Raw genomic sequence first — 13,672 nt, forward strand, 5'->3', positions numbered from 1 at the left:
GTGAACGTAGGGATTACTTTTTGGACAAGGACCCCTTTAGTCCCAGGGCAGCTCACCATTGACCCGTAGCCCATACTGCAGCTCTGTGCTCCCTGCCACATTGGATGCCACACAGCGGTAGCTTCCAGAATCGGAAAACCGTGCCCGCTCAATGCGGAGAACTTTCCCATCGGCTGATACGGTCACTCCCTTCCGGGCTGAGACGGGCTGGTGGCCCTTGAACCAGGAGATATCTGGGGGAGAGAGGAGACACGCAAGGAGTCCTGCCCGTCCTCCAGGCCGTGCCTGAATAGTGAGCACCCACAGAAAGCCTCCAGGGTGGCCACATGGTGTGCCTTTATTTCAGACCCTGGAGGAAGCCGGAGTTCCCCGGGTAGAAGGCTGGGGCTGGACCAGAGCAGTGCCACCCGAGACGGGACGGAAGCAGAGGGGTAGGCCCATGGACTGGAGGCTGGGGCAGCCAGAACAAGGAGAGTCCAGGCCAGCCCCGCCGCCCTCACCTCCTCTCCCCCCCAGGGAGACGACTCACGAGGGGAGACCGTTAGAGGAAACCATGGCGCGCTCTGAATCCGCAGCCTCACAAGCACAGACCAGTTATAACCTTGGCTTCCTTATATCTTGCCACAGCTGCTCACGCCTAGCCCCAGGGTCCCGGTCCTTACGCCCCCGCCCCAGGGCAGCCCTGTGAAGTTGCAAGCTCTGAACGGAAGCCCTGCACGTTTGCTTCAGACACCAGTGCAAAGGCACTGGGCCCTGACACGGACTGACCCATTGAGAAGAGAGGAACATCGAGAGGTAGGGGAAGGTCCTACGAATCCCTCCCTGTTTCGCACAGCCCAAGTGGGGCCTGGGGCACTGGCCAGCCTCCTTAGGTGGGTGGAGCTGGCTTTCAGCCAGGGGAGGGGGCTTACCGGGAGGGGGCACACCCGAGGCCAGACACTCCAAGGTTACCGAGGCATTTTCCAGCACTGCCTTGTTCAGCGGGCCCGGCTCGATGTTGGGGGGCACTGGGGGAGACGAGCAGAGCCTGTCTTGGTGGATGCAGGCTCCGGGCTCGGCTCGGCCATTCCTGATTTCCCTCCCCAGCCTCCCCCAAAGCATCCTGGGACCCAGGAACCCCCGTCCTGGACCAGCACGAGGACTGCCATCTTCTAGAACGGGAAAGACCCCCATGCCCGGGCAGTAGGAACAGCCATGAGGCAGCACAGTGGGGACATGGGACACCAGGCAGCCGAGAAGAGTGACAGGTACTGATGTACCCATGCATGCAAGGACATAAACGAACCCAAAAATGAATAAAACAAGCAAAAGTAAATATGCATGCAGATGACGCCATGCTATGTTTAAAAAGTTCCTTTTTACCTTTATTTTTGAGAGAGAGAGAGAGAGAGAAAGGGAGGGAGAGAGAGAGTGAGTTCGAGAGAGAGAGCAGGGGAGGGGTAGAGAGAGGGAGACACAGAATCGAAAGCAGGCTCCAGGCTCTCAGCTGTCAGGACGGAGCCCGACGCGGGGCTTGAACCCACAGACTGTGAGATCATGACCTGAGCTGACTTCCGAGGCTCAACCAGCAGAGCCACCCAGGCGCCCCAGGACATGCTATCCTTTTAAAATCCCCTCCCCCCTGCCCACCCAGGGCGGCCACGAGGGCCCTCACGGGGTCAGCCCACCATCCGGAGCCCTCGTCCTCACCCAGAACCTTGAGGACCACCTCCTTTTTGCTCTCCCCAACCAGGTTGGTGGCGGCACAAGTGTAGACGCCCTCATCCCTCAGGTCCACCTTCTCAATCTGGAGGGGGCGGAGCGATGGCCAAGTGTTACCATGGGGAACACGGAGCCCCATTAGGGTGGTAAGGGGGGGGGATGCTAGGACACAGCCAGCGCCGGGTCGCTGCCGACCCCGGGGGCAGGAGAAGGGAGTCAAGGGGATAGTTTGGTTCTGAGGATGGAGTCCTAAGCTATGCTTTCAGATTCCAGGGATGCCCCCACCCACACACTGACTATGTCCCTCCGACTTCCCTCCCCTCTTCAGACCCACCACCCAGTACTCATCCTGTCCCCAGGCTGCCAGGGCCCCACACAGGGTCGCCAGGGCCCCACACAGGGTCACCAGGGCCCCTAAAGAATGGCCCCTCCGCTGCACCCAGCTGCCCCGCCAGGCCTGGGGCCCCTGAACGTACCTGCAGTTTCCCCCCCAAGGCTGCCAGGGCCACCCCATCCTTCCACCAGTGGAGAATTGGGGTGGGCACCCCAGTCCCCACACACTGGAGGGTCACAGGCTGCAGGAAAGGGACCGTGATATTGTCACCCCCGACGATGGACACCAATGGGAGCTCTGGGCAGGGGGAGAGGCAGGGAGGGTCCAGGTCAGGGTCAGGAGGGGTGCAGTGAGTGCCCAGCTACCCCCTCAACGCCTGGGGGAATAGGAAGTGTCCTTATAGGGCTCCACCCACTCAACCAGGAAGATGCTTGGCTTAAGCGGGGAGCACCGGACCAGGAGCCCAGAAAGCAGGCTTTTCCCTTTAAAACCCTCCCATCCATGCATCCACCATCCGGCCACTCATCCAGATGTGCACTGAGCATCTATTCTGTACAAGGCTCTGAGGTTTAACAGAGAACAGTGGCTAACTGCGCTGCCCTGCCAGAGGTCCCGGAGCTGGGCAGCAGAGCTGGACACCCAAACAAGCAATTTTAATACAGTGGGTGGCAGCCTAGAGCCATGACAGGCCAGGCAGTGCAGACTGGAGCCGTGGCGGAATTCTGGAGGGCTTCCTGGAGGAAGGAGGGTGTTTCAGGACAGGCCTGAGAGATAGGGAGCAGGTAGGCAGGCCAAGAGGAAGAGGGAGAATATTCCAGGCGGAGGAAACCCAATTTGCAGACTTGGAGGTGAGAGGGCGGTTTGTAAGGAACGGAAGTTCAGCGGGAGTGAAGAGGGGGCGGGGCTGGGAGGAGTAAGTGGACTGGACACGTGACAAGTGTGACAGCCTCTCACACCTGCGTGTCTTCGGGGAGCTGGGAAGTCCAGCCCAGAAGCGTCGTCCGGGAAAGACTACCCCACGCCCTGCTCTGGTCCAGCAGGGATGGCCGTGACCGCCCCCCGCCCCCACCCCGGCCCCCTCACCGTGCACGGACAGCTCCACCTCCGCCCCGGCCGTGCCCGCCTCATTGGTGGCCTGGCAAGCAAAGAGGCCCGCGTGGCCCAGCTCTACGCTCTCGATGTGCAGTGAGGTCCCCCCTGGGACCACCTGTGTCCCAGCCAGCTCCTCGGCCGGGCGGCCGTTCTGCAGCCACCTGAGGAGGGTGGGGAGGGTGGGGACTGGTCAGCCCGAGGCCGGGCAAGTCAGGCAGGGCAGGACCGCCCTGGCCCCGTGGCCTCCTCCGTGCTCCGGGGGCGGGGCAGGGTCCCCCATCCCCACGACCCCGAGCATGCACTCGCTGCCTGCCCCCAGCCCGGTGCCCGCCTCCACCATCCCGAACGCACTGGAGAGTGGGCGCCGGGGAGCCTGAGGCCTGGCAGGGGAGGTCCAGGGGCTGTCCCACGAGGGCGGTCACCTGGCCCAAGCCTTCAGCCACCAGGAGCTGTGGGGGAACTGTGGGCAGGACCCACCAGTGGGTGTTTGGAGCTGAGCAGACCCGAGTCCCCAGCAGCTCGAGCGCAAGACCCAAGCCTCACCTCACCCTTTCAAGTGCCCCCAAAATGGTTCCTCCTCTAGGAAGCCTTCTAGGACCATCCGAGACCACAGGGTTGGCCTGTGTATTTAATGTCTGTCTCCCCACCAGACGGACAGCTCAGGACTTTGTCCGCCTTGGTCCCCTGCTTCATCTCCAGTACCACACCCGGCCCAGAGTGGTTCCCGAGGCAAGAGAGCAGGCAAAAAGGCCCCACCCCGGCTGACCCAGAGCCCACAGCCCAGCTCTGGGCCTCAGGGAGTCCTTGATACATGTCCAGCCTGTTGAGCACCCAGGGGGCAGAGTGGAGTCCTGTCCCAAGTGACCGGCTCAGGGGCCTGTGCGCAGGGGGGTGGGAGGCGGGGCCCCAGCCCAGGTGACAGCCCGGGGCTCACCCTGTACTTCCACGGAGTACCGCAAAACAGCCTCCCCGGCGGGGCTGCTGGCCACGCAACTGTGCAGGCCTCCGGACGCCTCGCTCAGGCTCTCCAGGCTCAGCACGCTGCCCCCCGCCTCCAGCCGCGTCCCGCTGCTCTCCGCCACAGGCAGCCCCTCATAGTGCCAGGAGAGGGTGGGGGGCGGGTGGCCTTTGGCCACACACTCCAGCGCCAAGGGCTTCCCGGCCACAGCCTTCACCACACGGGGTCCGCCTCCGGTGCCCTCAATAGTGGGTGGGACTAGGGAGGAGCAGGGGTACGGCTCAGGGACCAGACGGGGGTGCCAGTCTGCTCGCAGCCCCAAGCCGTGTGAACAGCCTCCCTCCTCACTTCCGCTAGCTGACACCCTCTGCTCTGATGTCACCTCCTTCAGGAAGCCTTCCCAGACCCCAGGCTGGAAGCATCCCATTCTCTCCCTCCTCTGCCCCTTGGCGGCATCTCCTGGCCCCTGCTCCCCCCTAGCCTCCCTACTGCTTGCATCTTCCCTCCATCCATCCCCGCCACCCCTGCAGGCACACCACGAACAGAACCGTAGCTTGTGTGGGTCTCAGTATCTGCACACAGTAGGTCTCTGTATTTGCTGATTTCTAAGTGACGGGCTCCCCAGGGCCCAAGACCAGAACCACTGCCTTCAAGCCCCTTCCCTGGTCTGAGGAAGGGAGGGACTTCTCTCTTCCCCCTGGGGAGGGCCCCCAAGTTGCTGAGACCACGGAGCCTGGGAAGAGCTTCTCAACCTTGTTTGGGTCACAAGCCCCTTTTGAAATGTTATGCACACATTTTCCATTCAGTTCCCAGGAGCTCCTCCGATCCCTGAATGAGAGTCTTCGAGTTGCCAGTGGGGACTCAGAATGCCCTGGGCCCCACCCCAGCCCGGCACCCAAGCCCCCCCCCCCCCACATCTCTGGGGGCCAGGATGACCCCACTGGCCTGCATTCTGGGTCCCACACTTCACCTGCTCAGACTCCATCCCTGCCCACCTACACTTAGTGTTCGTCCCCTCCCCACGCATCCCCAGAGCCCCTCGGGGGGGGCCTACACGCAGGTAAACAGCACAAGACTCACAGTCAGAACCACCCCCCTCCCCACACCACAAACCAGGTCCCACCCCCTCCTAGCAAGTGACCCTCAGCCAGTCTCTCACCCCCAGAGAACACTGCACTCCTTGGTGACAGAGCGACAAGGGCCCAGGCCCCTGAACCCTGATTAAATGGACCAATGCCATGGAAAGCCCCGGGAGTCTGACCCACAGCGAGTGATTAGCTCAGAGCACTCATTATTCACTGAAAAGCAGCGCAAGGCGCTTCCCCCGAGGGAAACCTGGCTTCTCCGCTGGGCTCCACCTGGGCCCCCAGACAGGCCCTTCTGCCCCTGACCTTGGCATCCTGGCCTGTCTGAGTGAGGGAAGTTATTCAAGCTGAGGTGGCCCTTCCCCCCGTGTAACTCTTCCCCCAGGACTCTGCGCCTCTGGTCACTTTCTAAGCCGGGAGCGCCTGGGCCGGGAGCGCCCCCTCCCCCACTGCTCACCGTACACCTCCAGCCTGGTGGTCTTCTCCGTGACCCCCACACGGTTGCTGGCCTTGCAGGTGTAGGTGCCAGCATCCGCGCCCCGGGCCCTCGCCAGCTGCAGCTGCCGGCCGCCCCTGGTGTAGACAGCCTCGGTGTCGAGGCTGAGTTCAAGGCCGTCCTTGAACCAGGTGATGTTAGGCGTGGGCACTCCTCGGGCCTCACACAGGACCCGCGCCGGGTGGCCCTCCATGACAGCCACCTCGCTCGTCTCATTGGAGCCCCAGATGGTGGGAGGTGCTAAGGACAACAGGCCATGCTGGTCACAAGGAACCTCCTCACGCCCACACTCCCCTCACCCCATGTCACTGGCTCTTGCAGGGTGTGGAGTGAGTGGGGGACGAGGAGAGTGGGCGTCTGGGGACAGACGGGAGGGGCCTCTTGGGAGGTGCGGATGTGGAACCCGGCCATCACGAGAGGTGCAGCGGCGAAGGCCACAGGCCGGGGCTCCGGACCCACTCTGCCTCTCACCCACTGCGTGGCCCCGCACAGCTCACTTCCCCTCTCTGGGTCGCAGTCTCCTTGTCTGTCAGATGAGGGTCTGACCTAAATCAGGGGTTCGCCGCTAGGGGCACCCACGGTGGTCCTGGGGGCACGTGGGCACAGCGTGAAACAGCACAGCTGAGAAGCGAACAGCTCCGCCCTTCCCAACGACTCCCATTCTGATTACGACAGAGGGCAAGGTGCGGTTTGGTCGACTGTGTACCTAACCCTTCTGGTACCTTCTATACCAGCGCTCTTTTGCTGGGTCTGTTTTCCCAGCTTCTTCCCTGAAGGCCAAGTGGCCCTGGCTTCCCACTTACACTTGAGATGGTAAACATCCTTTTAAATGAGTGTGTTTCCAGATGAAGCAAAGGGAGTCGATTTAGAGAAACAGGTACAAAAACGATCATGCGAGCAGAATCGAGAATAATAAAGCTTGCAGTGCTGGGGATGGGGACACCGAGCCAGATTCCCGGTCCCTCTCCCCAGATTTTACTGGACCAGGGCTGCTCCCCTAGGACCTCCCGCCCGGAAGTGGGCAGCCCGTGGTGGGGGCCGGGCTCACTGTGCATCCGGAGCTGGAAGTCCTTGGTCTGCTGGCCGGCGGGGCTGAAGGCCACACACTGGTACCGCCCCTCGTCTCCCAGGTGACTGCCGGTGATCCTAAGGACCTGGCCGTCCTCCTGCAGCTGGACATGAGGGTCTCCCGGAGGGATGGGCCTGGAGGGGCGGTCAGGAGAGGGGACTGTAAGAGAGGGGAGCTTGCCACTTGTGAAAAGCAAGTCTGGAGGGTTCACAATTGATGGAAGGTGCCCAGGCACCGGGGAATGGGCACAAACAGGGGCCGGTCCCTGCCATGGACGGTTAGCCGTCAGGAAGCAGTCAAGTGCAGGTGGACACTGCATCTCTGACCAACTGAAGGTCTGGGGCGGCCGTGCGTCGAGCATGTCCGTCAGTGCTGCTCTCCCAATGGCGTTTGGTCACTTCGTGTCTCTGTGTCACGATTATGGCCATTCTCACAATATCTCTGAAAATTTTTTTTTACATTTTATTTATTTTTGAGAGAGAGACAGAGCACAAGCAGGGAGGGGCAGAGAGAGAGGGAGACACAGAATCCGAAGCAGCCTCCGGGCTCTGAGCTGGCAGCACAGAGCCTGACACGAGGCTCAAACCCATGAACTGTTAGATCGTGACCGGAGCCGAAGTCGGACGCTCCACTGACTGAGCCCCCCAGGCCCCCTCCTTATATTTGTTATACTGTGATGTACAGTATATGTTTGTCATACAGGATTATACTCACTGAGGGCTCAGATGATGGTTGGCATTTTTTAGCAATACACTGCTTTGTTTAACGTTTACTTATATTTGAGAGAGAGCGTGAGCCGGGGAGAGGTAGGGAGAGGGCGACAGAGGATCCAAAGTGGGCTCTGCACTGACAGCAGACAGCCCGACATGGGGCTCAAACTCAAGAATTGTCAGATTGTGACCTGAGCTGAAGTTAGACGCTCAACCGACTGAGCCACCCAGGCAGCCCATTACATTTTTGTTTTGTTTTTATTTTATTTTTGAGAGAGAGAGAGAGAGAGACGGAGTGCAAGCAGGGGAGGGGCAGAGAGAGAGGGAGACACAGAATCTGAAGCAGGCTCCAAGCTCTGAGCTGTCAGCACAGAGCCCGACGTGGGGTTCGAACCTACGGACTGTGAGATCATGACCTGAGCCGAAGTCAGCCACTTAACTGACTGAGCCACCTAGGCGACCCAAACTCTTTTTTTTTTAAACTACTTTTTAAAGTATGTATGCTGTCTTTTAGACATAATGCTATTTATTGCACATTCAATAGACTACAGTGCAAACATAACTTCTCTGCACCAGGAAACCAAACAATCTGTCTGATCTGCTTTATTGTGATCTTTGGCTCATTGCAGGGTTCTGGCAGTGAACCCACGGCATCTGAGGGGTCCTGGTCTGGACACCTGCTGCTGCACAGGTGAGCCCTGTGGACTGACAGCCACGTGAGACGCGCAGACACAAAAGGCCCCGTAAATCTATAGAGAGAGACAGGAAGCGGATTCGTGGTCGCCAGGGGCTGGGGGGCATGGGGTCTCCTCTCGGGGTGATGAAATGTTCTGGAACAAGACACGGGTGCTGGTGCACATCACGGTGCATGTACTAGATACTGCTAGATGCATGCACTTCAGAACGGCTGATTTTAGATTTTGGGAATTTTACCTAAAAAGACGTCTAAAGCAAAAAGCAAGACTGTTTGAGTCGTGAGAAAATCCTGCCAGGGGGAGAGAGGAGAGTCCCCTGGGTGGGAGGTGACCCATGCTGCCCTCCGCCTGGGCCCCGGATGGTGGCACGTGCAATGCCCACCGAACCCTCAGACGCCCGTCCCGTCTGCCAGGGAGACCACTCACTGCCCGTCCTTGGTCCACTCCACCTGGGGCGTGGGGACCCCCGCGGTCCGGCACTCCAGTCTGACGTCTGCGCCGGCCAGGCCCAGCACGTCCTGGGCGGCCCCGGCTCCTGCCACGGAGGGAGGGACTGGGAGGCAGGGAGGGGGGGTAGAGGGGCAGGAAGTTTTCAAATCCTGCACAAGCAAAGGCCCTGCTGCCGGCCTTTGTCTGTGCGGGTCCCCGGGTGCACCCTTGCCTCCCCTCGCACCCGTGACACGAAGCTCCCTGGCTCATCAGGACCCTGCTTCCTGCATTCCCTGCGGCTGACACTGCTTTCTGTAGTGCGTCTGTCTAATGTCTGCCCTGATGGCTCTGGGAGGATGGGGACGGGGTCTGTCACCGGCCCCTCTGTGCCCCCCCCCTTCCCCGGCCTCACTCACTGAGCACGAGCAGATCGAAGTCCCTCTTGGCAGTCCCCGCCTGGTTCTCTGCACGGCAGGAGTAGAGGCCCGAATCGGCCTCCTGGATCCTGGGAAAGTGGAGGGCCCCGGGCTTGGCCGGCAGGCGGTGACCAACCCCCTCGGGAATCTGGGCGGAAGAGGCAGGAGGGAGCTGGTGAGGGGCCTGGCCACTCCCCAGCATCGGCAACAAGAGACTGAGGCCCAGGGAGTTGGCTGCTGATTGGAACTGGGGCTTCTTATGCCCAAAAGAGTGCCACGCCCCCTCCACCACGCAGCCCCCTCAGCTTCCCGCACTGCGCCGTGCACTCCCCAAGACACCCGTCGCATCCCCCTGCCACGGCTGGCACAGGCAGGGACCCATCCAGACGGTCCTGATCCAAATCCCACAACAGCCCAGCCTCCCCAGAGGACACCCACCGGCTGCCCGTCCTTGAGCCACAGGATCTCAGGGGCTGGAAAGCCACTGGCGTCACACTCCAAAGTCAGGGACTGTCCGGCCATGCCTGACACATTGGCCCTGTGCCCGTCCTCCCGGATGCTAGGGGGCACTTGGGAGCGAAAAGAAGCAGAGGGGCTGTCCCTTCTCTGGACAGTCACAACGACCCAGACCCCATGGGGGCCACGCTCCCTGGCCTGGACAGGCCGTCCCAACTCTTGCCCTTCCCCAGGTTCTGGGGTCCCAGGGTGCCCGGCCCTGTCCCCGATCTGGCCGCCGGGAGTCCCATGTGGACCTGGGAAGGCCAGGGCAGCCTGCCCGGGGACCCACACACCCCGGCCGTGCCCGGGCAGTGTGCTACTCTCTCCGACATTCAGCTTTACAAGACGCTGGAGCCCCTATATCCATCTGGTTCTACTCAGAGCCTGTTGTCACGGTCACCTGGGAGGGACCCAAGTCATGACCTCTGAAGACGGGGCTTGGCTGTGTCCTCATAACGAACCTCCCAGGCCAGACGTTATTTGGGGAGCCGGGGCGGCGGGTCATGGGGAGGGGGGAGGTGCCCGTGTTACGAGGAAGGGCCCCTCCCTCTGCCCACCGTGGCAGGGAAGGGGGGGTGGGGGGAACGGGGGCTCTCCCTGCTGCCAGGAAGGGTATGAACCTCGGGTCACGTGGATTAGCTTTACCCCTGACGTGGGCTTTGGGACTCTCCACGGCCACTGGTGCTCATTTTAAAGGCCATTTAGGGAATTCTAGGTCCTTCCCCTTCCCCTGTCTCCATGGGGGGGGGGTCTCTCTGCAGAAGGGGTGCCCTTGGGGTAAGTGAGCACGCGCCACCCCCCACTCCGGGGTCCCCGCTCACCATAGACCACCAGCTTGGCCCTCCTGGACGCAGAGCCCGCCTCATTGGTGGCCTGGCACTCATAGTCTCCGCTGTCGGTGGGGGAGACGGAGGCCAGAAACAGGGAGCCTTCATCCAGCACCTCCAGGCCCGGCCGGCCACGCAGGGGCTCCGAGGACGGGCCCTTCCGCCACGTGATCTGCGGCGGGGGCACCCCTGACGGGGCACACGGTGTCATCACCACGACGCTCTGACACCTGCCGCCTCCGCGCCCACACTTGTGCAGAAGTCGCTGGCCCCACCATGGGGGAGCCCCCAGCACCTCGCCGCCCCCTGGGCTGGAGGGAGCAGCTCCCGGGGGGGCCACACACCCGCTGCCTCCCGCCCGGGGCTGCAGGTGTCCTGAGGGCCCCAGGCGAGGGACCGGAGCCCTCTTTCTGGTTCCCTTCTCAGAGAGGCCCCACCCGGGCCACCGTGCGGACTGCACTCCCACCCGTTACCCGCCCCACGTTCCTTTCTGCCCCTCACCCCCGACTCACTCAGGGCTCTTTTGTCTACCTTCCATCTCCCCCAATGAGGGCCAAGGGCTTTGCATTAACTCCCTGCTGCGCTCTGAGCTGCAAGCCCGGTGCCGGCCCATAGGAGGCGCTAAACGAACAAACTAGCCTTCTGCGCTCAGCACCCGGCCATGCAGTCCGCCAACGGGAGGTCCTCAGATGGCGTTGTGGGAATGACCCAGCCTTCTGAGCACCACACAGGCCCGTGAGGCGGGGCGCCCTGTGGTCGTGGGGCCCCACGAGCCGCAGCCCTGCGGACCTGCTCTACGGCCTCGGGACGAGAGCAGCCCTCTGTGCGCTGGGACCTGGGCCACCTTCCATCCATCTCCAACCACACGTAGATGCGGGTGTTCCTGGGGGGCGCTCCTCAGACTCACAGGACTGCACCTCCCACATCTGTCTCCCACCTCGTGCACTGCCGACATTAGCCATTGGGACCCGCGATGTGAGCTAATACACGTGGGCACACGTAACAGCCATGTGCCCTGTGCCACCTCCCAGCTGGCACAGGGCTCTGGGTGGCCACGGACTCTCCCACCTCACCTGCTCCTCTCTCCTCAGCCACAGGGGGGACGGGCAGGGCACCCTGTTCGGGTGGACATGCGGGTGGCAGTCACGACGCGGCACACCCAAGGAGGCATCCTAGGTGTCCTCTCTCTGAGGGGGACCCGGGTCCTCTCTGCCTGCACTGACCGCTCCGCCCCACGTGCTGGGACCCCGCCCTGAGGCCCAGGAGGGTCCGCCCCCCACGCTCTGAGCCCCCGCATCTGTGTCCCCTGTGCCCATGTCCCCTGCACCCCCCAAGTCTGTGTCCCCTGTGCCCCCATGCCGTGTGTCCTGAGCCTCTGAGCCCATGTCCCTTGCGCCCCCTGTGTCCATGTCCCCTGCACCCCCGAGTCTGTGTCCCCTGTGTCCCCTGCATCCGTGTCCCCTGTGCCCCCCAAGTCTGTGCCCCCTGCACCCCCATGCCTATGTCCCCTGTGCCTCTAAAATGATGTCCCCTGTGCCCCTGAGTCTGTGTTCCCTGCACCCCCTGCATCTGTGTCCCGTGCCCAAGTCCATGTCCCCTGCACCCAAAGTCCATGTCCTCTGCACCCCTGAGTCTGTGCCCCCCGAGTCCCTCACATCCGTGTCCTCCGCCCAGGAAGCCCACCAGGGCATCCCGATGTGAACGCACACAGCACACAGCACACCATAACCACGTCACACACACACAACACCCCCACATAGCGCATGGGCCACAACACGTATGCACACAGACACACACACTGCACTATACCCCCCGTACCACACACGCCACACATACACGCGCACACGTACACCACACCACACGTGCAAGCACCATGTCACACACACACCAACACACCCCACACCACACACACAAATACTGTATCACACACATGCTCTACCACACACACACCACACGCACACACACTCCACCAACACGCATGCCCCTCCCACCCCCTCCTGTCTCCCCACCACCCCAGGGGCCTCAGAGCTGCTGCCCTGGAGGGACACTGAGTTTTCAACCTGGATCTTTTTTTTAGTGCAAAACATCTAGCCCTGGATGAGCTCTAACCACAGAACTGCCCTGTTGCTCCACCCAGGGAAGATTCCAGACTCAGAGCCGATGCGGAAAATCACTCAGGTCACCTCCCCATGCCTAGTTCCCAGGGGCCACGACAGCAAGTCAGTGGCCCTTGGGTCCCGCCCACAAGGAGGGGGCAGGCGCTGTGACCCACCACAGGCCCTGAGGCTCCGCGTTCTGGGCTTGGCACTTTCTCCTTCAGATTCCCATGTCAAGGTCACTCGGCCGGCGAATGCCAGCGCCCCGCACTGCCCTGCACCGAGCACCCGCTTGAAAGGCAGAAGGCCAAGGGCGGCCTGGGGGCAGGCGCAGGCCAGGCTGAGGCACAGCCATCGGAAGGGCTTGGGTTATGCTGATGCAGCTGAAGTCTGGTGCGGAGGACAAGCCCCTGGCTGACCAGGGGTCCCCACCCCCCAGACTGCCTGACGGCTGCTCGTTGTGACCAGAGACAGGTGCACGGTGGCGCTGAGGGCGGGGAGGCGGCCCCTCAGAAAGAAGCCCGTGGCTCCCGGAGCTCCCACCCGGCACCTGCCTCCTACCTGGCCCTCCCTCGGGCCTGTTCCAGAAAATTCCCTGGTTCCAATCTCCTGCTCCTGAGACCGACACCCACCCTTCTCGAGAGCATCCAGGCACAGGGCGGACAGCAGGCCCTCTCGCCGGCCAGACAGGAGCCCCAGAGCAGTGGCGGGGGCGGGTGGTGGGGTCCGGGGGTGCGGCAGAGGGAGGTCTGACAGAAGGGGAGACTCCGTTTGATGCATCTCTCTGAGCCCCCATCAGGTGCCAGGTGCGGTGCTGGGACCTAGCACTCCTGCTGTCTGTCCCTGGAGCCCTCCCAGCAGCCCTGCATGGAGGGCCTGGAATGAACCCACTGTACAGATGGGGAAACCGAGGCTCAGAAAGAGCCTCAAGAAGGTACCCGGCCTGGAAGGGCCAAAGCCGGGGTCAGTGCTGAGCAGGGGGCCACAGAGGGGGCTACCTTGGCCCACATGCCGCTGCCCCCAAGGGCTAGTCTGCCCGGAGCCCCATGAATCTATCCTCTGCCAGAAAGTCTGGGGCGGCTTGGAGACGGGTGGGGGGCCACTGAGCCCCAATCCTAGGACCCTCGAGGCGTTCTTGGCCCAGCTGCTGCATCCCCAGGTGGAGGGGCTGGGGGTTAAGGGGTGCTCGGGGCTGGGTCCACCCCCACCAGCCTTTGTGGGTCACCTCTAGGTTGCGTGACCTCCAGCAAGTGGCTTAATCCCTCT

The 13,672-nt window shown here is 62.3% G+C and overlaps 1 protein-coding gene across 1 annotated transcript in view; it reads right to left on the reverse strand.

Annotated features, from left to right (window-relative positions):
* HMCN2 (hemicentin 2) overlaps nucleotides 1-13,672 on the reverse strand; it is a gene marked incomplete at its 5' end in the record, with an annotated part of 136,452 nt that overhangs the window by 52,344 nt on the left and 70,436 nt on the right. Inside the window, 13 exons of the mRNA XM_029921060.1 lie at nucleotides 57-233; nucleotides 912-1,007; nucleotides 1,690-1,786; nucleotides 2,178-2,332; nucleotides 3,119-3,288; nucleotides 3,479-3,587; nucleotides 4,062-4,343; nucleotides 5,628-5,906; nucleotides 6,715-6,869; nucleotides 8,567-8,693; nucleotides 8,986-9,133; nucleotides 9,424-9,554; nucleotides 10,305-10,605. Of these exons, the coding sequence (XP_029776920.1) occupies nucleotides 57-233; nucleotides 912-1,007; nucleotides 1,690-1,786; nucleotides 2,178-2,332; nucleotides 3,119-3,288; nucleotides 3,479-3,587; nucleotides 4,062-4,343; nucleotides 5,628-5,906; nucleotides 6,715-6,869; nucleotides 8,567-8,693; nucleotides 8,986-9,133; nucleotides 9,424-9,554; nucleotides 10,305-10,605 (2,227 nt within the window). The remainder of the gene's footprint in view (nucleotides 1-56; nucleotides 234-911; nucleotides 1,008-1,689; nucleotides 1,787-2,177; nucleotides 2,333-3,118; nucleotides 3,289-3,478; nucleotides 3,588-4,061; nucleotides 4,344-5,627; nucleotides 5,907-6,714; nucleotides 6,870-8,566; nucleotides 8,694-8,985; nucleotides 9,134-9,423; nucleotides 9,555-10,304; nucleotides 10,606-13,672) is intronic.

Source organism: Suricata suricatta, chromosome 13, assembly GCF_006229205.1.
Source record: "Suricata suricatta isolate VVHF042 chromosome 13, meerkat_22Aug2017_6uvM2_HiC, whole genome shotgun sequence".
NCBI classification, from domain to species: domain Eukaryota; kingdom Metazoa; phylum Chordata; class Mammalia; order Carnivora; family Herpestidae; genus Suricata; species Suricata suricatta.